This window comes from Pelecanus crispus, chromosome 2, assembly GCF_030463565.1.
Source record: "Pelecanus crispus isolate bPelCri1 chromosome 2, bPelCri1.pri, whole genome shotgun sequence".
Lineage (NCBI taxonomy): Eukaryota > Metazoa > Chordata > Aves > Pelecaniformes > Pelecanidae > Pelecanus > Pelecanus crispus.
In genome coordinates, this window is record NC_134644.1 from 160,500,130 (window position 1) to 160,523,917 (window position 23,788).

At 41.7% G+C, this 23,788-nt stretch overlaps 1 protein-coding gene across 1 annotated transcript in view; it reads right to left on the reverse strand.

Moving 5' to 3' along the window:
• ENPP2 (ectonucleotide pyrophosphatase/phosphodiesterase 2) overlaps window positions 1–22,132 on the reverse strand; it is a 53,649-nt gene extending 31,517 nt beyond the window's left edge. The window contains exons 1-9 of the mRNA XM_009482943.2: window positions 22,100–22,132; window positions 21,699–21,801; window positions 15,642–15,797; window positions 13,385–13,510; window positions 11,270–11,330; window positions 9,943–10,040; window positions 8,773–8,852; window positions 7,467–7,586; window positions 1,270–1,325 (exon numbers count right to left, since the gene is read on the reverse strand). Of these exons, the coding sequence (XP_009481218.1) occupies window positions 1,270–1,325; window positions 7,467–7,586; window positions 8,773–8,852; window positions 9,943–10,040; window positions 11,270–11,330; window positions 13,385–13,510; window positions 15,642–15,797; window positions 21,699–21,801; window positions 22,100–22,132 (833 nt within the window). The remainder of the gene's footprint in view (window positions 1–1,269; window positions 1,326–7,466; window positions 7,587–8,772; window positions 8,853–9,942; window positions 10,041–11,269; window positions 11,331–13,384; window positions 13,511–15,641; window positions 15,798–21,698; window positions 21,802–22,099) is intronic.
• Window positions 22,133–23,788: the final 1,656 nt, after the last annotated feature.

Here is a 23,788-nt window from a genome sequence, read left to right on the forward strand (position 1 = left end):
GAGCCAGAACTCAAGGCAGTAAATCTAACTGTTCTAAATAGGAGATCCATTCTGGTAGCTTTAACCCAGATGAACCTTTTTTTATGCACAGTGGTGCTGCCATTGAAGAGCTGGCATGAGTAAAAACCATTAAATTGCTGACATCAGCATGGGTTTAAATGACCATCCTGCTTTGTTAGTCCTGAAGACACTGGAAAAGTTCCCATTGACTTAATAGTAACCAAACGGAGGGCTAGGCTGGTGTAAATCAAAACAGAGCCACCTGAAACACCAGGCCATCAGCACGGTGACTTGCACAACTTTGACAGCTTCTCTCAGCAGAGCAGACTCATCCTTTTGCACTGTTTGTATCCCGAGACTTCTCACTTAGCCGCTGAGGCCAAGTTCATGCTATGAGAATGACTAACCTTATAAACAGCTGTTAAACTTCCAAATATCTCATGTTAGGAAAGCTCTGCAGGTCAGTGACCATGCAGTTATTTTAATACAATAGCACAGTCAGTCCAGATTCCATTAGATCAATAGCAGAATCCCAGGGCAGGAATCAAATACAACAGTCTTGGATTCACCATGCTGAATTGAATTCAGCACTCTTTGGAAATGTCTGACAGAGAAATAGAAATGTCAACAGCCATTTTGAAATAAATTCAGTTTTAATGCCTGGTAGAACAACAGTGGTCCTCAGTTCTTCAGAGCTCAGAAATTATCACAATTCATTCATTTTCAGTTAGGAAGGTAAGTCTTAGTTGGGACATGGGAAAATAATTTGGAACCATTAAGCAAAAGAATAAACAGCAAAGATCCTCAAGGCTGTCTTTTAGGAAAGGGAAATTGGAGATCTTACTCAAAGGTCAGACTGGATTGTAAAATGTGTGAGTCAGGCTTTTGTGTCAATTAGGCTGTTGATGTCAGATGACATAAGAGGACAATAAAAGAGTCTTCCACAAATACTCAGAGGACTAGGAGACGTTGCTAGCAATACTAAGGAGGCAAAACAACACACCGTGAAATGAAAGAAAGTAATTTTTTACATAGTCACACACCTTTTCTTCAGACAACTCCTAAAAATCAGTGTATGAACTTAAAGCAGCAAACTGTAGCACTATCTTTAGTTATCAGAAACATTGCAAAAATGAAACAAGGGAGGGTTACAGGTACAGTCTCCAAGCTACCAAATGCTTAGAGTAAAGAAAATGACTTAACAAACACTTTCATCAAATTAATTCTGAGTTATTAGTTACAAATCTCCAGAAAACAGAGGGCACTTACACAGACCAGAAGAACGTGCCAGCTTTCACCCCTTGCTTGGCTGCAGTAATCCAAATCTAATGAGGAAAATATAAGAGGATTAGAATGTGTTCAGATCTTTAATGACCTTCTGAAATCAAAAGAAAATGTTTTCAAGACACATTCTTCTACCCTGAGCATAGAAGTGAAAATTGCAGTCTTCAGCCTGTGCCCCTAATTTGAACACGTGGAGCGAGAAACCTGTGCAAATGCTGTAGCAGCGGATCAGCCACTGTGCTGTAGACTTTCACCCCTAAATCTCTGTGTTGCTTTTAATGCAAAGCATTAAGATTCATGGCCAGGAATTTCTCCAGTATTCCATTTAATTTTCAAAAACCAGCCACTAGTCACCGGAGCCTTTTAGTGTTCAAATTTTGGAGGATACTCAGTTGGGAAAGAACATGGCTTAACGCTAATCAGTGTCTGCATAAACATCCCTCTTTCCCCATATTCTACTGTCTGTAGCCATCAACAGAAAACACTTTAGGAAAGAGTACCCAAAAAAGGGTGCAGATGAGTGAGCAGGGGTATGAAGAAAGCAGGGAGGGACACCTTCCTCCATAGACATTTAAGAACTTTCCGAGCTCACCTGAAGTGATTGATGGAAATGACAGAAACAATATCCATGAATTTTTCAAATCCTTTTTTCAATCCTTCAAATTTGAATCAAAAATTCAAATATTTTTCTGGCTATAAATCAGTTTGTAGCAGCAAGTTCCACAACGTAGTCACACACTGCACGAGTGTATTTTTCTTTTTGTTTGGTTTAAACCTGCCAGTTTCACTACAAGTCATGCCTCTCCCAGGCTAACATGAGTCTACACTGTCAGTCAATGTAGGATAGGAAAAAAAAATTTAGCTGATGCCTTCTCAACCTTGTCCATCCAAAACAATTGAAGTTAAGAAGGGAAGAAGGGTTATTGTTCCATTTCCTCTCTGCTGGTTAGAGTTATAGTCTTAAAGTTAACTAAACCTAGATGTTCCAGTACTGAGCATGTAAATGCAATGAGTTATACACACTCTATGGCTGGTCACATCTGTTCAGGTCACTTATCATAAAGTTTGCTGTGTTAGGTGTTGCAAGGTCAGTACCATTTGTGAGCTTATGTAATTTATTTGCCATATGCAAATACGTTGGTTTTAACTGTTAATATGTTAGAATTTTATAGTCAGCTGTTTAACTACGTCAGATGTGCACCCCTGGTTTGCATATGGGACAAACCTTACTGTATTGCAGGCTACATAAAGGCCGTATTTCTGAATTAATTTGCTTAAGCAGAGAGGAGGGGAATAAATATTTAAAAAAAAAAAAAAATCAAAAATTAACCACTCTGTCTTCATACCATGCCACAGGAATTAGAGAATATCTAACCTTTCCAATGCAGAAAGATCTGTTAAATTATGGACCCACAGATTCAACCCTAATACATGGGCAAATGTCCCAAGAAATAATATACGTGCTTTTCTAGATGTATATGAAACATAGCCTGTAAGTTGAATTACTGTCATATTTATATCCTCTGTGTTGAACGACTACAACTCTTCTCCTTTATTTATGGATAAAAATAGACAGGCTAAGCAATAGTTTAGGTGGCAATGCCATATGGAACATGGAAGTCCCAAGTTCTCCCTTCTAACTGCTAGACACATTTGCACACAGATACTACATACAGAGTTATTCAAGACAGCTGCTGAATTGTCTTTGAAAACCTGCACAGAAAGCGGGGCACCTCTGTCTTTTTACTCTTCCATGAATAAATTAGAGCCCATAACTTTGCAAAGGCTGCCCTGTATTTGTCGCACTATGAAAGGACTGGCAGCAGCACGTCTCAGGTCACGCTGCTGGGAGGGACAGCCCTGAAGTCTGCCCTTTGAGCCAAGTTGTGCCAACATGCTCCCACTTGCCAACCAGGGAAGGAGATTCATGCCAGGAGCAGAGGAATCACGTACACAGTGGAATGGAGAGTTGGTAATGTATGAATGGGAAATCCCTTCCACGTCCAAGCAAAGGTGGGAAGGGGGAAAACACAGCATTTCCCAGGTAAAGAAACATGTACAAGGTAAGTGCAAATGTGCAGAATTAATACCAGGGTGGTGCCAAACATTACACTCCTGCACCATTTGCAATTTTTCCTGCCAGCAAGGTAAAATGTGGAGTAGCTACTTCCGCACTCCTTACTTTTTAACAGGACACAAAAGATCTCACAGCCTTGACAACTAAGCATTGTCTTCTTGCCCAGACAGAAGAGTTTGGTACAAGAAGCCTATCAAATAATTAAGCAGACTCTAAGAGCCCTGTTGTTTGTTCACGGCTCAAGCTAGACAAAAAGAAATACTTATAAAAAGAGAATTACAGACATGCCTTCTTCTGCTTCCCCCACCAATCATGTGATTGCAAAATGCATTCAGGACAAAAAGGCAGATGACAGCTTTCAGCAGAGCCTAGGCTCCTTAGACAACTATCCTGCCAATGTTCAGGCTGACTAGGCAAGAAAATGAAAAAAGTTCTTTCTGTAATTGTTATAGTCAAAACCAACAAAATTCCAATAAACACAAGAGCAAAATGTTTCTATCCCAAAGATTGATATAGAATGTGAAAATTAGCTAAAATCAGGAATATCCAGTTAAGATGCGGAGTGATGATGCCTATTGTCTACAGACATACCTTGCAGACTGTAAAGACATCTTCATAACATGCTGTCACTTATCTAGGAATGTCATGGCCCTTTTTAATGATTATCTCAGGATCTCAAACTGGGTCCATTTTGAGGGTTGCATTCTCTTTAAAAGGTTAATAGTGAAAATAAAGCTTCACACAAGGTGCCCTAAACAACCTTCAATACTTTTATAATTAAGATACTTCTGAAGAGAGAGGCATCTTTGGAGCCAAAATCAGATCTGAGCTGGGTTACCTTCTGAAGAAGCCTCTCTGTCCCCATTAACCACAGACAGGCATTTTTATACCTGTCATCTTCTGACCTTGGGGAGGCCAGTGGATTATTTCTAAGGATCATGAAAGATCACTAAAAAAACCCAATGTATTGTCTGTAGTGTAAGCTTAAGCTCACTACGTCAAATCAAGACATGGAAAACTACTGCTTAAGAGAAGCCAGAGGCATCTGGGGCCTAATTTAGGGCTTAAAGTTACTTGGGATGAAAACAGAGTCTCAGTGTCATGAAAAATGAGCAATAAACTTAGTTTCCCCCTTGGGAGCATGAGCCCTAATGCTCACCATTTCTGTGAGATGCTGTAGCAGTAAGAGGAGTGGTTTTGTGGCTGTTTCCTGTCAAACACTTTTGTTTTGAAAACAAGGTGGTTTTAAGCTTATATAATAAATCAAGGTTGTATACTAAATCAGAATACGGGACTTCAGAAGGCCCACAACCAGCTAGAGCACCTCAAAACACTTCCAGGCTACCTTCTCCCTGCTTCTCCTTTTCCTAATGCTCTTAATATTAGTTTCTCATAATTCCTGGTGTAGAAACATTCACCTACTCATCTGCCAAATCCCACTGATGTCCATGGTCTTGCTGTTTCCCAGCAAGATGCTGAGTATTAGAACAAGTAATTTAAAAAAAAAAAAAAAAAAGATAAAACACCAAAACCCCCATCTTTTAACACAGCCATATACAATAAGCCAGTTTCCAGGAGCAAGAAAGTATTTCAGAAATTATCAGCATTAAATGACATTCTCTTCTAGACACTTTTAGCCATAATATGAGGCTGGGGGGTCCCAGACACTTTTCCTGCCTTCCTGGGCAGAAAAGTATTAATTCCCAATTCTGTGCAAACCAAGTACCACTCTGCAGTTTGAGTTGTGCAGTTTGAGACCCAAGACCTAAAAAGAACCAGATGAATGTGTGATATGACAGACAATATTTCTGTGATATGCAGACCAGATTTCCCTTCCTCTCCCCTTAATTCAACTGCCTTGTCTTTCAATACCCAGCTATTTTTGGCAGTCTATGGCAATGTGGTATTTAGAGAAGATTATAAAAAGGAGTTAGGAAGGGTCTGTATCTAATCCATATATAGATGGAGGTAATTTTTTCTCTTACTATAATCTGCAATTCTCTTATCAAGACCTTTCTTGAAGGTCTTTTCCAACCTAAACAATTCTATGATTCTCTGAAATGTGCAATACTTCCACATGCAGAGAGACTATCATTTATATCGTATTTCTACAAAAGATCTACCACCTCCTTACCAAACCACTATGGCCACTCTACCAGGTTTGCCAGACTTACAGGTTTCCTTCATACTAAGTGTGTAGGGATTGAATTATAGCCCTTCCTCTATGCATTCGTTTCCAATTCTCCAAAGGCATTTCCAGTTTATTACATTATTTGTGTGTTTTTCCTTTTTAACACTTCTTCAGATCAGCTGGTTTATTTTATCATCCTTGCTTGCGTATGTAACACTCCCCCTGTCCTCTGAGGGTTTCATCCAGTGTATGGTCGTCCACTGTTGTGTAACTTTCTTGAACTCTTCTCCGCTGACATTTTTCATGACCCTTGTTTACAATCCAGAGTGACTTCAATTCTCTGGAGCAGCACAGGTGTTTCTAATGGATGGGTGTGGGAATTACCAACACAGCAGGTGATGAGGTATTTATGGACTTATATTTTACTTTAAAAATATCGTAGTTAAAAAATAGAGACATTTGTACAGTCCCCAGAAGTTAGTTCTCCACTAACTCCTACCTAATTGTGATTAAGGTAAGATGCACAATTAAATTTGCAATGCATAATTAAATTACAGCTGCTTAACAAGTTGTCATACAGCAGCTGAGCCCCAATACTGTCTATGAGCTCAATACCTGACTGCAGCTGGCACCGTTTGTTAGCCGGGTGGCTCTGGCTATAGCCGAGATGGAGGAAGAGGCTACTCACTGCTGCCCTTTCGCTGCTCCTAGTTTTGATCCTGCTTCTTTGCTCACATCTAGGGGGATAATAGCCAGACACATTCCTCACCCTCTCCTCTCCACACAACCCATGCGAAAAGCTAACCCGGGTCATAGCTCGGCGAGGGAGTGACTGTGCTCGCTGTTATGCTGACAAATTTTACAAGAGCACAAATACCTCATTCTGGCTCAGCTACAGCCAGACACATCTGCCTGCAGCTCTAAATTGTCTTGTATTGCATTTGTTGCAGACTAAAACCACATGCAGACAAATAACACAGCCTAAAACCACCTGAATAACCTCCCTGGCATATTTCTGTCTCAAGAGATTTGGGGGATGACACTGATCACTTTAGCAAACAACAATGACAGATTATGGTGTTCCCAGTCCCCTTCCGACTTCCCTACCTCTATCATCCCACTCTTTTCCAGGCTTAACTGGTCAGGGAGGTTTTAAACTATAGTTCCCTAAGCAACCAGTGCAATGAAACATGCATGCACCTTGGCTGCTTGCACATAAAACTTATTAGTTTACTTTAAACCCACTTCTGTTGGCAAAGCAAGCCACCACAGCATGCACTAATAGGGGAAAGTGCAGCGGAAGCAAGGGGACCTTCTTAGCTGTAGTAAAGCAGAATACTTTGCAGGAGGCCATTTCCTTGCCCAGAATAAGGATTCAGAGCTACAGAAACCACTAAGTCCAACACTAATCTAAGAGAGAGGGCCTAGTTCAGCCACTGCTGCTGTGCTCAAGGCAGAAATTAATTCACAGACTTCTACAGCCTCTGCAGCAAGTCAGGTAACAGCAATCGCTTGTGGACTTAACAAATAATAATTATGAAGTTGTGCCATGCTATGCTGACAGAACATTAATACTAAAACTGCCACAAGAACATTACTAGGACGAAAACCGGAGAAACCCATAATGAAAAGGAAACATTATGCCACGGTGACGAAAATATAGTAATTCGTGTTAAACTGCTGCCTAAAGTGAGGGGTTTTTTTCCTAGCCACATCTAATTTATACTTATCAACGCAAGCACCTTTCCATAATCAATGGCTCTATTATTCTGAAAAGCAAAAGCCAACTCAAAATGTTACATTAAATTGATAGACACAGGGCCAGCCGGGGGGGGGGGGGCGGAGATTAGGTACAAATTGTTCACAGATGTATTTTTTTAATTATTATTATTGGCTATGTTCCACAGCACAGAAGGAGGGGAGGAGGGGGAGAAGAGGGAGGAGGGAAGGAGGAGGAGGGAATCTGAAACTTACTGGTTGACCTCCCCACCATCTGTGATTGAATTTCTCTCGCCCTCGAAGACTGAAGCTGGCATCAAACACCGGGTCATACATCGAATTGCCAACGATTCCATGTGATTCAGGATAGAGTCCCTTTGTGCAGAAGTAGATTAATTAGTAAAATCCTAATGCATACAAATCCAGTTCTTCATAGCTATCTGAAAATGCCACTAAATTATTTTAAAATAGGTATCTTTGTAACTGCACTCCAGAAAAGTTTGTAACTTTAAGATAAGCACATTTAAAACTGGCTGTAGTAATGAAAGCAGTAGGAGATGATTGAATGGTGCTAAAAGGCACAAAAACTCCTGTTAGTCAATACTTTAAAGTATTTTCACACTGGTTAAAAGTTAGTTTGAGGCCATCTAAAGTAAGCAAAAATTTATGAAAAGAAGACTGATTGGAACTTTCAGTTCTTCTTCATGAATTCCCTTCCTGGAAACAGTAGTTCTTTCTCTGGTTGCAAGAGTAACACAGCGTTTCCATTTTATAATGTTTTATCTTCACCAGAGCCTCTGTGAGATGTTTCCAAGAAAAAAACAAGGCAAGTCACACAAAGCCATGGCTTTCTATCACAATTTATATCAGCAGTAAAGGCAATTTAAGAGATTTCTGCTCTTCTCCCTTTCTCTTGGCCCTCTCTCATCACCAGCTATTTGTTTCTCCATCCCCTCCTTTCTCTTCCCATTTAACATTTGTGCAGAGGCTGCAGGAAAAAAGGAAGGGGAAAAAAAATGCAGCTGCAAGTAGGAAGTCCCTTAGCCCAGCTTTGGGAACACTGTCACACAGGACCATTTGCATCCCAGTGTGGGGACAGCCTGGCCACTAGCTGTGCCGCCGGAGAGCAGAAGTGATGGTTTGTTTTACTGCAGGGCCAACGTAGCATCCAGACACACTCAGCAGCTGTAAATTGGCCAGCACCGCTGACTTCAGCTGCTCCAATGAAGGAACAACTGCTGGTTGTATTCTGGGTAGGGTTTCAGGGGTGGTTCTTCCCCCCTAGAAAAACTGTGACCTGTAATTACACAGCAGTACAAATAACTGCAAAAGCAGGCATAAGAAAGCACAGGAAAGCTGTAACACAGTGTGTAATGGTGAGATACACTTTATCTCAGAACTTCAAAATACTGAAGAAAATACTTAATATAACTGAAGGCCGAAAAGGATGGACAGTGAAGTTGTTCTATTAAAAAAAAAAAAAAAAAACTTGCTTCCCACAACCCACGTTTCTACTGCAATGCAACATTTTATCATCAAAAAGTCCTTCCCAGGGACTTACAGTAGCAAGGGTGTACAAGTTGGGGAAGGTTTTTGTAGGGTAGACAGGTCTCATGTAAGGAGAATGTGTTCCACAAGATCCTGAAAAATCAATAGGGAATGCAAACATTAGGAACTGAAGCTCTCGGACATGGAGAACAAAAACAGAGGAAGTCATTTGCTGTGACTCAAAACGCTGCAGAAACTGGTTAAATTTTAACCAACTTAAATGAACATTCTGCTGCTTAACATTGGCACGTCTTCCTGCAAGACAGGAGTAAATCCACTCACATACTCTTTGTACTTCACAATAAACAAACGAAACAATGCAGCCAGACGACTATAGAACCAGCTACATTTCCATAGACTGTTTTCCTTTCTGAGCTAGCCTCCTTCCAGAGTCCAGAGTCATTGAAGGTATCTTGCTAAGTAAAACAACATGAGAAAACGCAGGCTAATCTTAAGTGACAAATATACCAAAGCTGCAGTTTCACAATGGGCTTTGGCCACAGCTCTCCAGATGTCTACACAAATATGAGGGCCAGCACACACAGAGGGAGAAAAAAAAACCAAACACCTTTCAAGGGTATGGGCACACACACAAACTACATGCTATACTGAGAAGCTCAAATATGCATTGCATCCAGTAGTCCACAAACCCAGGTGAATGCCCACTCCCCCAGAGGTGAGTGCAGGGCTCCTCACTGCTGGGGCACATCCCCCACCTGTTATCACACATTCACTGCAGCTCCTGCACCCACTTACCCATATCTTCAACAGTTCTGAATCAAGTAGAAAATTCTGTGGGCACCTCCCAACTAGCCCATAAAAGTGCATGATACATATCATGTACTGAAGATGCATTTCTTTCCCGCCAAAACGGTGTGAAGGTCACCAATTCTGAGCAGCGCTTCCCAAAGCAGCAGCTCTCTCCCCTCTCTCCAGTTCCTCCGCACTGCTTTAGCCAGGGTGCTTTGTTGATACCATCTAAACCAAAGGGGGCTTCTGCCATTTCACTTTCACAAAAAAAGACTTAAACTTTGTTAGACCTTTCAGTCAGAGGAGCCCTGCATTTGGTGCAGCCCTTCTGCCCGCCAGCTCCACACTGCCTTCTGTTGCTCAATGAACAATGAAAACAACTGGGCTGCAAGAGATTGTCTTTTGTTTATTGTAAGAAAACAGATGTACTCACTCAGTTTTTCAATATTGGGCATGACCTTGTTCCCTTTCTTCATATATGATGCACGGAAACCATCAACAGAGAAGATGATCAAAGGAGGACGAACAAAGCTAAAAGCAAAAGCAGCAGGAGTGTAAAGCAGCATTTCAGAATGAATTTTTTTTATTTCCACTTGCTCACTGAGACTCCAGAGAATCTAAAGTACAGTTACTGCATATGTTATATGTCTTTAGTTTTTTTGCTTACTTAACAGATCAGCACAAACTGATAATCTTCACACTTAGTAACATCTAGTGTTCACTCATAGTCAGTGAAAGGGCTGAGCTCCAACAGAAAAGACATCTTCCATGAGCAACTAAAAGCATATAGCCCAAAAAGGCAAGTGCTTATAGAAGATGGAGAAGGAAAAAAAAAATAGTATGCATGAGTACCCACTCTAGCATACAATCTGTAGTTAAAAACCACACATCTCATGACAGCTGGTCTTCTCTCTTCACAAAAAAAAGTCCATGTGACGTTTTGAGTGAGCTCCACCTCATTGTCACATGCTAAAGCTGACAGTATTTCATGTTATTTTATTACATTTTTATTTACTACCACTACTGGGAGTTGACCCTAAGCAACCAGAGATGTGTCCTGGACAGACACACTTGGGCTTTTAATGTTAGTCACCCGCTGCATGGGTAAGCAGCCATTACTATCACCAGGAGAAGCAGAGGCTCCTATCTCCTCCAAACTATCCTCCTCATAGCATAGACTGAGCTGCAACCCAACGCAGCACCTGAGCAGACACTTGCCTTTAAGGATAATAGTGAGCCAATTGTTTTCAAAAGTGCTTACTTTCTCAATGTTATTCATGTGCTCAAATACCTCACTAAGTCAAGCCTGTATCCCACTGCAATTTAGAAATCCTTCCATTTAGGAAGAGAACACCAGAAGTACCAAATTCAATTAAAAAAAATTGGCCTGAACTGTGTTCACATATTGCTGAACCTGAATTTTATTGAAATCAGGAAAACCTAAACCTTTCCACTGTCTTCAAGGGAGTTTGGTTACCTTACCATGGGGGTAAGCAAAGCAGGCAAACACACCAGCAGGTGATCAAAGACCAAGAGTTCAAGCGCACATATCATACACCACTACTCATCCAGAAGGTCAAAGGCAAGTGCGTTACAACATTATCAGCCTAATTGTACAAATGGTGAAAGCATCCAACCCACAGCCATTCAGCCTGCGTGACAGGGCCAGTGCAGAAATGCAGTGTTCAGAGGTCCAGGGCAGAGCCGGGGACCATTGGCGTTGCTGCATTTGACTTCGCAGTTGCGTGCAAAACACTTACCCTGCTGGACATTCTGGAGCCTTTATCTCTTCACAATCATCATCCACCCAGTGGGTTTCTCCTACCAGAAGAGTCACAGCAGAGTTTCAAAAAAAATGGAAAGAAAAAAAAATATCCATGGGCATAGCTACAGGTTTCACAGAAAATGTCAAAAAAATAGAGTCTAGCTCCAGTTAATGGCCTGTCTTGTCATACTTCCCATGAATAATGAGCAGGTCTTTTCAGAAAGCTGAACAAATGATCTGGTTATATTCTATTCAACAAGAATATCCAAACTAGCACTCCTAGAAGTAGCTGTTAAGCCTGGAGTTAAAAGCATCCTTTTGACCGCAGGAGACAGTGGTAACACTTTAGGCACAGTGGTCATCTATTTTAATATTTTTTATTTTCGATCTGTCAAAAACAGGTAGTGCTGCTTCTGGCTGTGAATTCCCACCCTCCTCCCCACCAGCTCTGATGTCTCCATGAGCTGATTCAGCTGGCTAAAGACACAAAACAAAATTCATTCTGGGGAAGAAAAACAACCCTAAATAGTTTCCATCTGGTTTAGAGAGATGATCAGCTCATGGATCAGGTGAGACTCAGACACAGCTAAAAAAAGCATTAATACTCTTTCAGAGCTAGATTAGTTAAAATTGCTTATGTAATCAACTATTTTCTTAAGGTTTTTCACTGCTGAATGCTGACTATAGAGTGGCTTGTGACTTGCACTTTCACAGGTCAATTGAAAAACAAATTATTAGCTAATGAGTCTCGCTTCCCGAACCTGGCACTATTAAAGGAACTGCAGTTCAATTAAAAGAACAAAACAAAAAGCACCATAGAAAAGATCTGCAGGAAATGTGTCCTGCAGCAATTCCAACTGACCATGACAGGAGGTGGAGGGACAATTTCCAAGGAAAAAGAAAAAAATCACCACACTATCCTCAGATAGGCAAGGCACGAATAAAGAGGAAACACTGTTCTCACATAAGGCTTACTCCTGTCAGAGTGCCAGGGTCACTGAGATCATTTGTTATTAGCCATTAAACAAAGATTATGTACATTAAAGCTGGAGACATGTAAATTCCTCTGTCTTGACCCTTGTAAGAGGGAGCTCACAAAAAAGGCAGGAACTATACCAGTATTTAAGTGGTCTCAGCCTTGGGTTTCCTTGGGAAGGGAAAGAACGTAATCTAAGGGGACTTGCTGGAAGATACATATTTCATTTGGATTGCCAACAGCAAAACTCAAGCAAAGAAGAAAGAAGTAAAGAAAGCATGGATCTGGACTATTATCATTTTCTGAACATATGCAGTTGGCAAAAATGGTGTGGAAGAAAAAATTTCAAAATGTAACCCTTCCACCAGTAAAGTTAATCAATGAAAAAACTACGAACTAGATGGGATACAAAAGTGAGAACCTGTAAAGCTCCTTACCAAGGATCAGCAGACCTGCTCTGAATGGGAGACACATTACACAAGGCAGGACATGCTCCAAGTGATCAGGGCAGAGGATGAAAATTAAGCCTTCACAGCCCATCCACCTACCAACCAGTGCAGGCCATACTGCATCCATGGTGTGTCTAGAAGTTGGCATGGTCATCCCCAACATGTTATCTGAAGTCCATGCCACCCATCTGCGAAATACAGCCCTTGTATTCTCACAACCCCTCTCCCACAAGAAACAAAGCCTACAGGTGTTAGGCCAAGTAGTTTGAGCTGGAGCTTTTGTGGTGGGGGTGGGGGGAAGTCTTTGAGATGGAGATAACATATCTAGGAATGCTCCATTCCTTCTGAGACCATCAGATATCCCTGCTTTCCCTGTGATGCAGACAAATGCATCTGAACACTTTTGAGTTTTGCTTTAAACTCTCCTTCATCCACCCACGCCTCTTCTCGTTCTCAGTATCTCTACAGGCAAAGACAATGTCCTTCTGCTATCAACAAATTAGAATTATTCACCTCTGCTAGTGCCCAGAAAACTACACATGTAATTCCCCATTCTTCCCCCGCTCCTCCCCAAAATCAGAACTAAACAGGGAGACTGTTCCTTCTTTAGAAGAAAATTATATACCCACAGGGCTGTCTTCTGTCAGGTTTGGAAAGATAAGAGGTAGAAAGACCCAAGTCGTACCTTTGCAAATGACTTGGTAATTAGTACAACAATCTCCTCTACTTAAGCAGTCTTCAGAGCAGTGACAAGCATTGTCATCATTCCTGGTTTCTCCACAGCGATCTTTGGTACATTCCCAGCCCCGAGCTAAAATATTCACAAGGTAAGCAAGAATGAGAGATTATAATCAAAACAAAAAGTACTCACTCAAGCCATAATGACAACACTCTAGTCGTTAAAGTTGGATGTAAAGTTTATGGCCCTACTTTAGTGATTTCAAGACCTCTGAAGTAGGCATGTCAACCAGAAACAAAAAGGACCCTTGTGTCCTGCAGGTGCAGGAGGGCTCCTCCACTCACACACAAGTGCTTCTGCTACCCTCAGGTGTTACACTCCAGGCTTTGTATAACCTGAATGCCAGAAGGAGTGTGGAAAGAAGATGACAAGAAAGGATCTTGAAAGATAAAAGGTGGGGCCCGGAGCACAAACTAAGAATTCTGGTGTTTCTTGGGTAATCCATTCTTTTTCCCCCAACTATTCGAGTCCCCAGTTCAATCCATGGGAAATAAGAGAAAGTTGAAAACAGACTATGTAGATACAAACTGATGCTTTACTCCCATGGGTTCCTCACCCACAGGAGAAGATTCAGCACCAACTGCAAAGTTATGAGAACAAGAGATGCTCTTCAAGGAAGAGCATAGCATGGCTGCTGTAAAACACTCCAGCTCTTTTCATCTTGAGAATGAAGTTAGGATCTAAGGGACTGTCTAAATTAGGGTGCTCTCTCAAGGGCAGTACATTGCTATACTTTAGAATAGGGCCTAAGGGCCTAAGGATGTAAGCATATGGTTTTCCATGTCCTGGCCCAACCAACAAGGAACTTTAAAAATCACTTTAGACAACATGCACCCAGTAAAAACCACACCACATCAGAGCAATGTCTTTTATGCCCTTTTCTTCTTCATTTGGGGCTTTTTTCTATAAATAAGTAATATTTACAGATTATACATTTAATAAATGCTTATGGGAGTATATGACAATTCACACAACAGTCCCAAGGGCTATGCAGGTATCCATACACATACGTGGACATGGTGTGCTGCGGACAGGAGGCTGAGGAATTGAAAATCTGCCCTTTGGTAGCAAACATCTTGTGTTGTGCTGGAAGTCTTCAAAAAGAGCCTCTCATTCTACAGTCATTTACATCAGGAGCAAAATAGTGTCAGCAATTCAGAAGTTTTTGGCCTGGAACCAAAGTAGTTTTTCATACTGGACTGGCTCACCATTCTTTGGTACCAAGCTATTAAAATGATATCATTATAAACAGAACTAAGGAAGTCAGGACTCTCAAGCACAGCACATCCATGGACAATGATATTTTTAATCATTAGACTTCTCTTCTGGCCATTTAGTAAGTGTAATTCTTTGATAAAGCAAGAAAATGTTTAATGGCAAAAGTAGAAGGCACCTGTGTCAACTCTGACCACTGTGCAAACACTCAAGGAGATAGGTACAACTAATAATTTAAATGCACTACGCTAAGAAGTAAAACATAACTCATGGCCCTCTTTGAAGTTTTCCTTGACTATGACTCATGAAAAAAACAAAGAGAAAATGAGCCCAGTGCTGTATTTCCATCCCTCAGGGTCCAATGAATTGAAGTCAAATGTTTTTACCAGTGTGTTATATGCATCCTGACATCTGGAAATCGGAGTCTGGGGCAAGGGTAACGAGCCCAGCCTGTCACCTGCAGCTGACTCCAAGAGGACCCGCGCCGCTTCAACGCTCCCAGTTTCAGAGGTGCCTTCATGAGTAACCGTAATGCTCAGTCCACAAGCAAGCGTGAATTGCTCCAATATTAAGTTATCACTTGGGAGAAAAAAGGATGGCCGACACGGAATGACCAACCTCCAGCCTTTACCATGGCTCTTTTCATTGTAACCTGGAGGTCAAACTGGTGCCTGAATGCTGATTATTGCTTTTAACTGAGTATCTGAAGACCTATTTTTCATGTGGTACGAATAGTACCCTGCTTTTTCTGCCCTGGAAACCATGGGCAAAGCCCAGCAGAGAGAAGCAATAGGTGCGCATCCCTACTGCTCCTTGCAAGGAAACATGGGCTGCATTTTGGGCTGAGCCACGCCTGCCTGGCAAGGTGACATGCAGAGGAGATGCAGGTTATGGCAGGGAGCTCTGGTTTATCATGGCAGGTTCCAACTGCTGGCATAAGCCAGGCATCAGCAGTGCCTGGTGGTGCAGGACAGGAAACCCATCATACCTGTCTTTAAGCACAGCTCATCAAAGTCGAAGCAGCAGCTGTTGTAGCTCTTGCACAGGTTGTCACAGCGGCAGCCAGGAGGCTCTGCCTCTTGAAGTTCAAAGCATCTGTTTTTGCAGGAGCCGGAGGTACTGATCCAGGGGGAATCTGACAGGACTGTGTGGAACAAGAAACAGGGTAACATCTGTCAGGCCAGCAGTGGTGGGATGGGTGGCTCAGCCCTGAGCCACTCAGATGAGCAAAACCTCGGCTGCCTGCTATGGGGAAGGGAGCAGGGAGAGGAGAAGAGCTGCTTGAAGAAACAAAAACAAAAAAGAGAACAAATTTCAGAAAGGTTGCTCTTTTTGTGGAGGGAAAGAAAAGGGGGGAGGTAGGGGAAGGAGGAAGCAGCATGCTGTGATAATGTCCTGCAAAGAAACAGCCCTGGCTTTACCTCTGTAACAATCAAGAGATCATTAGCAGAAATGCATTGAAGTCTCCAAGGCCCCAGTCCAGGAGCTGCAGCTATTCCTCAGAAGCAGGCCTTTGTTTTCAGAAACAAGTGACATTTTCATGGCTGGCTGGGCAGTTTGCATAGGAAAGGACTGCAATTAATCTACATGCAGTCAGCAGGACTTGGTTTGCTATACTGGAAGGCGCCAAATCAATGTCAAGCATGAAAGAAAACTGTAAGATGCTCTATAAATTAATGGAGAGACAAAGCAAGGCTTTTTGGTGGGCTTCAGCAGAGCATTAAATTATAAAAACTTACTAAAATACAAAAGCATGTAAGAAAACAATCTATTTGATGTGTATAACTAAATGCAGGACTGCCAGTCTGAAAACCATGAATAATGTATTAGACTTCAATAATCTAGTTATTAGTAAGGGCCCTTACTGTCAAAGCTGATATGTATGTCTCTGCTCTTTTCTCAAAACTTAGTAATTTATACACTTTATATATTTTATGCATTTTATGCATTTTTCCTATAAGAGAATCCTACATAGCAGCTTATATGAAGCAGGAAAATTGTGTGCTACTCTCCAGGATTAATCATATTTTATGAAACAGAGTAACAAAGGTATGTTATTCTTTAAAAACAGAGGTGCTCCAAGGAAAATTTCACAATGCCCTTTGTTCCTTGAGAGACCTATTAAAATTAAGTCTTTGAAATTGTCTGGGGGTTTGTTTTCTTTTAGACCAGGGTTTGGTTTTGGTTTTGGCAAACCTCACCATGATTACCAGTATGATTTTAAGAGGACTGATGCAATGGCACTTTTGGGAAACAGTTGCTCTGATCTTTTCTTATAGATTTTTTTCCCCTACTCTTTTACATAGCTGAAAGTTTAGTCTCCACATAAACTGAGGGAAAATCTCTTTATGGCATTATCCCAACACTGTGAGAATGAATGGAAAAGAAGATGAAGGGGGAATTTGGAGGTGACATTGTAGTAGCTGATGTCCCACCAGCTCCCATCCCCGGCACTACTACTCCACCGCTTCCCTTGGAGTGGCACTGGCACTGGTTGGACACCAGCATAAACCACTTCAGGGAGCAAACCTGGCAGCAAATCAACCTTACAGCAAGATAACGGGTGAAAAAAACAAACCTACCATGGTTGCAGCCATGGATCATGGCAGTGGCAAAGCACATTCATACAACTGCTGAAAAGGCAGTAGTAGACAACTATGTCTCTCTCTGCTTCTGCGTTTTTTCAGTCAGGTCAGTAATGATCACAGCAAGTAACATCATACACACAGTGAAGTTTCACTCTATAGGTACATATGCTGCAAGCATGCTTGTAATGAGCCATCAATGTTTTGGCTGTCTGGAGTTCCAAGAAGCTAAAGGTTGTGTGTCTATGGTGGCAACACATGGATCGGTGTTTTCTTTGCTCACATAAACAGGCCACAAAGTTATGTTAGAAATTAATCACATGAGAATTGTTTCAAAGCATGCTAACACTCAGATTTTCAGAGATATGAAGTCTTGTTCCTTATTCTTAATGACAGCTGCTTCCTGCCAAATGCTTCTGAAAATCTGTTACTAAAGAATATTTCTGTGTTATTTAACCTCTTCTACTACTTCCCTTTTTGGAAGCTAGGTAATATATAATCACAGATCCAGTAAGCTGCAAATCAAAGGTATTACGTATTCAAAGGTATTACATACTAGCATATACTGTATACCCCTTACACTGGCATTGCCCTCTTCATTTCAAAGGGATGAGAGGGACATAATTTCAGAAGGTCAAAAAACACATGTCAACATGTGTTTAGGAAAGAGAAGGTGTAAATCTGACTGCAGATTACATAAGGGACAGAGTCAACTGCAGCTCATGGAATGTCTCGCTGTTGCAAAGACCAGCTTATTTGTCAGGAAACCAGAGGAACAGATTGCCCACAGAGGCTGTGCAATCTCTGATCCTGGAGATTTTGAAGAACAGGTTAGACCAAGATCTGTCAGGAGCACTTCAGTAATAACTGACCATGTCTTGGGATATAGAGAAGGTCTACATAGCTGTTCAAGGTCTCCTCTAGCTCCATCTTTTATAACTGCAAGTAGGGTTTCTGTTTCACATAAGAAAGGTTTAGCCTAGCTACCTTGTCTGTTATTCACATCTGTTGACAACCGCTTTATTACTGATGTGACAAATTATCCCACATTACTTAGCAAAATCAAGTCACACCTCATGAGTCAATGTAGGACACTTTGCATATCACAACACAAAAGAGGACTTGGTTTAATTCCTCTGATCTCTGAATACATTAAGATCATTCCTTTGTTTATCATGCTTGACCTTGCCTTTGCAGCCAGACCATGATTTTCAGGTCGTGCACAATGCCATGGCATGGGTACTGGTGCATGCAGAATAGTTTGAAAATATATCATCAGGAGCTCCATCCCTGGTGAGCATTTTCAAATTAACAGAAGCCCCTGTACAGAACAAACACACACAATTTCAAAGTCCTTTTCAAAATTCCTGCATCCCTCCACAGCTCCTGCTTGCTGCATGGTCTGATAGCAGAGCGACCGCAACGTGAAGATCCTCCCCTCCTTATTTAATACATAAAACTTCTCTTATCTTCTTCCATGCATTCTCTTCTTGGCCAACTAAGCTCAAAACAATCATCTAAGGATTGTCTCTTATGTCATAGGGTAGAGAGAGAAGTTACACAGGGCAATAGTGCCTTCCTGATTCAGTCCATGGAGGTTATTACATTTCCATTGTAAATATGTTATATTTACCTTGGAAAATGCCATATCAAACTACCCGCTCTGATTCTGTCTGATTACAATATTTAAAAAAAAAAAAAAATCAAATCCATTTACTTCCAGTAGTATTTCAATCATAGGACTACACAATATAGACATGCCTACACAGTCATTACAGGAAGGAGGCTACCTGGTAAGAATTTGTCATTTTGGATCCTATGAATCCTGTATGGAACCTATATGGATCAACCAAATACCTGTACAAAATATCTGGAATGCCAGTTTTACTACATAATATTCGTATTATGAACTTGCATTTCATTTTGCAGAATGCCATTGCAAGGAGTAAAATTTCAATGAAATGTCACATAAGGGAAAAAATACCTCCTAACTGTTCCAATACAAGAAATTTATGACTCCATTTTTAATGACATGCTTAAAAATCCAGTGAGAAGGGATAGAAAAACTTCAGTGTTTCTCCTTCCAAAATGTCAGATATCATCCTATCATGACCAAGGAACATGCTTCAGGAGACTACTACTAAGGCAATTTTCCCTGAAAGTGCTTACAAAGATGTCTAGAAAGCTCATAAAGCAAATAATTTACAAAGGCGAAGTTATAAAAAAATAGGATCCTTCGTTCTCTAATGTCTTTTAGAAATTTTAAGTCAAAAAATTATTTCAGTGAAATAATTTGTTGGGTACAAATATTAAACATCTCAAATGTATAGAGGCATATATATCTACACACTGTAAAAAGAGAACAAGAGGAGGGTTTAGGCATTATGGTACTTCTTTGACATGCATTTTTAAGGGACTAGGGAAAAAAAAGTTGATTTTGACTTGTAGATGAGTTCTATGCTAGATGAAAACTGAAATGTCCTTACAATCATGGCATACCCCTGGAAAAATAACAAATTAGTCATATACAGTAATGGCTGGTAAAGAGACAGTGTTCTGTCAATGCAAAATAATTAATTCTAAACACCAAGAAACATGGAAATAAATAAGCCAAAGCAGAGTGGAGTTGAAAAAGAATTTATAACAATCTCTCATTCTGGATATTTCATTGCACTGGGCTTCTGAAGAACTACAACTGAAGTCATGCAAGTACGAGAGCCTAAACAGGTTCTTTCATCACAGTGTTTTAGTCGTTTAATTTTATTAAGAAAAGCACCTCTCCAGTGTAACATTTTACTTTCTCCTTTAGACAGATGTGATTATAATACTTTATTCTTTGCTATCACATCCTTTTTCTTATTGCAATAAAAGTAACCAAGCTGCATAAACACAGAAGGGACAAAACCCTCCATTACTTTTCTGTCTCTCCTTGGTGCACCCTGGACTGGACTATTTCAATGCCAGATGCTGGTCCAATCCCACCTGTAAGCAAATTCTCAATAGACTGCCAAAAGTACCCCATGTCCTGCCCTCTTGCAAGAGATCCTGCTTTTCTTCCTATTTTCCTGGAATGCTAAGCTAAACCTATCAGAAACAGCCCGTAGCAACTGATCCCAGCCCTGGCGGTATTGAACAGTGCTGGTTGGCTCAGCAGAGTTGGCACTGATGAGCTGCAATGGGTCCCTGATATCCAACCTTTGGGACTTGAGTAAAAATCAGCTGAGCAGTCCTGCCCTAAAGCCTAGACGGTCACCAGCGAAAGCAAAGCAACTGGCACTCAGGTGTTGAAGACATGAAACACAAATCCTTCACGTCACGATTACACACACTACGCAACTGCTCTACAGTTAACATACGAGGAGACAAAAATAGAAATAATTTTTTTCAAGCATAGATAAAGATCAAAAGCAACAGCCGCTATCTTTTTGGTTACCTAAAATGCCTCTGCTCAGTGATCAGCAGCCCTGATTGTGGCTGTGATTAGACACCAATTCCTGTGAAAGACGGGGGAGAGAGGGACACAGATTCATTACGAGGGACGCAACAAACTCAGGCCACGGTAAACAATTTTATAATTAAAATTCACAAGCTACCATTACAGACAGGTATTGGAAGTGAAACCCTTTCACTTCAGTTGTATTAACCACCGCTAAGTCAGTGACCACAGATTTCCTTTCTCCTGCCACAGGAAGGAACAGAGACACAAGTCAAGCCTACTATTTTTTTTTTTTTTTAAAGGAAAAAAGACTAGTTTTCCATTTTACATGTTTTTCCACTTGGACTATGCCTGAGCTCACAAAACCCTATACTGCCCCAGAACACAAACAACAGTCCCTTCTGTGGCATGTTCTTGCTTTCCTCCAAAGAAAAAAGTAGGAGGTGAAAGAAAAACAGACTGCTCGGTGACAGCACATCTGCACGAACACCTGCTCTCCTCTCCCCAGCCCTCTCTGCCGTCAGATGTCTGCCGTCTACTGTTCACAAACCAGCATGACCTCAGGAGCCACAGAAATCCCCAAAGCTTTTCTCACCAGCGCCTCTTGAAAGCATTAATCAAGTTTCGAAAAACCGCTTCAATAGCTACCAAAATCAAAACAGTACCCTTAAACTCATCGGGGTGTTTCTCTTAGCTCTAGAAGGAGACTGTGTGGAGCACAAAACATAGCAAATGCTATGTACGAGCTGATGAGACTGGTCTCTGTGAGACTGACAGTGCTCAGTCCTAAAATAAGCTAGATTTTCCATAGTCACATGCACACAGAGCAAAAGTTTAAGTAAATAGGAGACCTATAGGTGAGTCCCAAAGGTCAACTGACTCGGGCTCGGTGAGTTATTTATTCTTCTCTATATCCTAGAGGGAAAAGGAACAAGCAAACTACTGTTTCGGAGTAGGAGTGGTTTCTAACCACAGTATATAACATAAGGGTATTGCGATGTACAATTTATGACCGTTACTGTACCTGAGACTGGGCCCTCATCCCATTCTTCAGATCTCCTAAATCGATTTGTTGTAAATCCCATGCAGACGTTTACTCCAAAGGCAAAAGCAAATAAAGATATAACCTGCAAAAGTAAAACAGCAAAGTGAGCAAACTGTGCAAAAAGCAGGACTTTGGAGCTAAGAGCATGACGATTAAAGGGGCAGAGATGGTCCTCTGTACATTCGAGCTCCCCAGCACTGCAGTTCCCATCACTGGAGCAGCAGCTGACAGCGTCACCGTTGGAGAGTAACACAAACCAGAAGGGGTTTATGAATAAAACATCTCTGTCCGAAGCTGAAACGCTCCTTTTTGTAGGAACTTATTCGGGAGAGATGGGCTGCTCCTCCTCGAAAAGCAAACACTCTCCTCTCCTCCCCTACCTGGTGTGAGTGGACGCAGCCCTTCTTAGCCATACTAGAGAATTCTTGAAAAGCCTGTGCTGCACCGTCGCCTTTTCTTTATAGTAAGCGCAGAGCTCTGTTTGCGCTGGGAGTTCGGGCTATTAGCTACAAGTAATCCCACCTGGTGAGGTTGACAGGCTCGTGTGATTTGTCCAGGGGGTGATTTCATCATGTTTCGCTCACAAATCGCAGCTCCGAGTGCAAGAAGCTCCAGGCATCATCCCTCGCTGCGCCCTCCCCCCAAACACACACACGCACGCTTTTATGTGGTTTCCTCTGGCAAAGCAGGGCTTTCTTATGTTGCAGCGGCCAATAGCTGTTCCTGCTCATTTTATTCTCCTTGCAAAAGTAACATGGTTAAAAGAGAAACCAAATGCGTCTCCATCTGGCTCCGAGAAGCAGCGGGGGAAGCTCACTCAGGGCTGCGAAATGAAAATATCCCAATGCCACCCTCAAATGTCACCCAACGTTGCGGGCGTTGCTGCGTGGCGGGCTCGGTGCGTGGGGCGAGCACGCAGCCGCAGCTGCTGACCTTGCGACGGCCGGGTGGGCTTTGGGAGCTCGGGCGCCCGTCTCATTCTCCCAGGGTGCTCCTGAACTTTCTAACTGGGTCGCAGAGCAGAGTCCCCCCCAAACTGGGGACACCTTCAGAGCAGGGGGTTATTTTTCAATGCTGTTCTCCCACGCTGCAGTGGCAGTGCAAGGCTTGGACCGATGGAAACGCAAGCAGTTTTATCTGAATAGCTGGAAACCGCATACTTCCAGAAAGGAAGGCAAGTCACACATTCCCTCTGCCCCACATTTTCCCATTTTCCTCAACAACAACAAAAAGCTTGGCTGTTTGGGTAAGAGCTTCTATTTACAAAGCAAATGATAATGCTGAGCAGAATCACGGTTCAAATCAGTGGCTTAAATATTGTTTGCCAAGGCAAATTATTTACTAGTGTAGTTTGCCACTTTTTTGTCTGATGAAAGCTTCTTTCATTTAAGTGTTTACTAACAATTACATTTAAAAGGACAGAGTCAAGATTCGTAAGCCCTCAGACGGACTGAGCTTCCCTTGGGACCTGTCCCATATTCTATACTGGCATTAAGAAACACAGTACAGTTTTCTTTAAACTATCTTGCAATATTAAACACGTACAATTGTGAGCTTTGTTTAGAGGTACCTTTTACCTGCTGCAACATCTGTTCTTCCCCACGATGGAGCTTTACAGGACAGTGGCTAAAGAGCCCTCCTGTTTGCTACCCACATTTTATCAGCCTGCCAGCCTTTGCTAGGAGCTGATCCTTTTTTAGGCAGTTTCTTAACCAAACGTGGCTCCTTTGTGCAGCTGCATCTTTGCACTGCAAGCCTCAGGGAAATGTAATCAGCCTGGGAAGACCTACATCTTAGCTACACCAGGATGTCGTATTCCTCTCCCTTGCACAGACCAGGACTGTGAAGTCAAGACCTATCTTCTAGTGTTCATCACCAGCTGGGTCGAAAATGAAATAGGTTGCAATAAGCAATATTTTTCTAGTAAAAAAGCTGCACAGAGGTCTAGAGAAAAGTAATCACCAAAAGTTTTACCAGCTGTTCCTATAAAATTCTTCACCCTTAGCCTCTGGTATATCCTGTGGTTAAACAGCTTCACTCCCAAGCACTAGGTAAGTACAGCAGTGTGT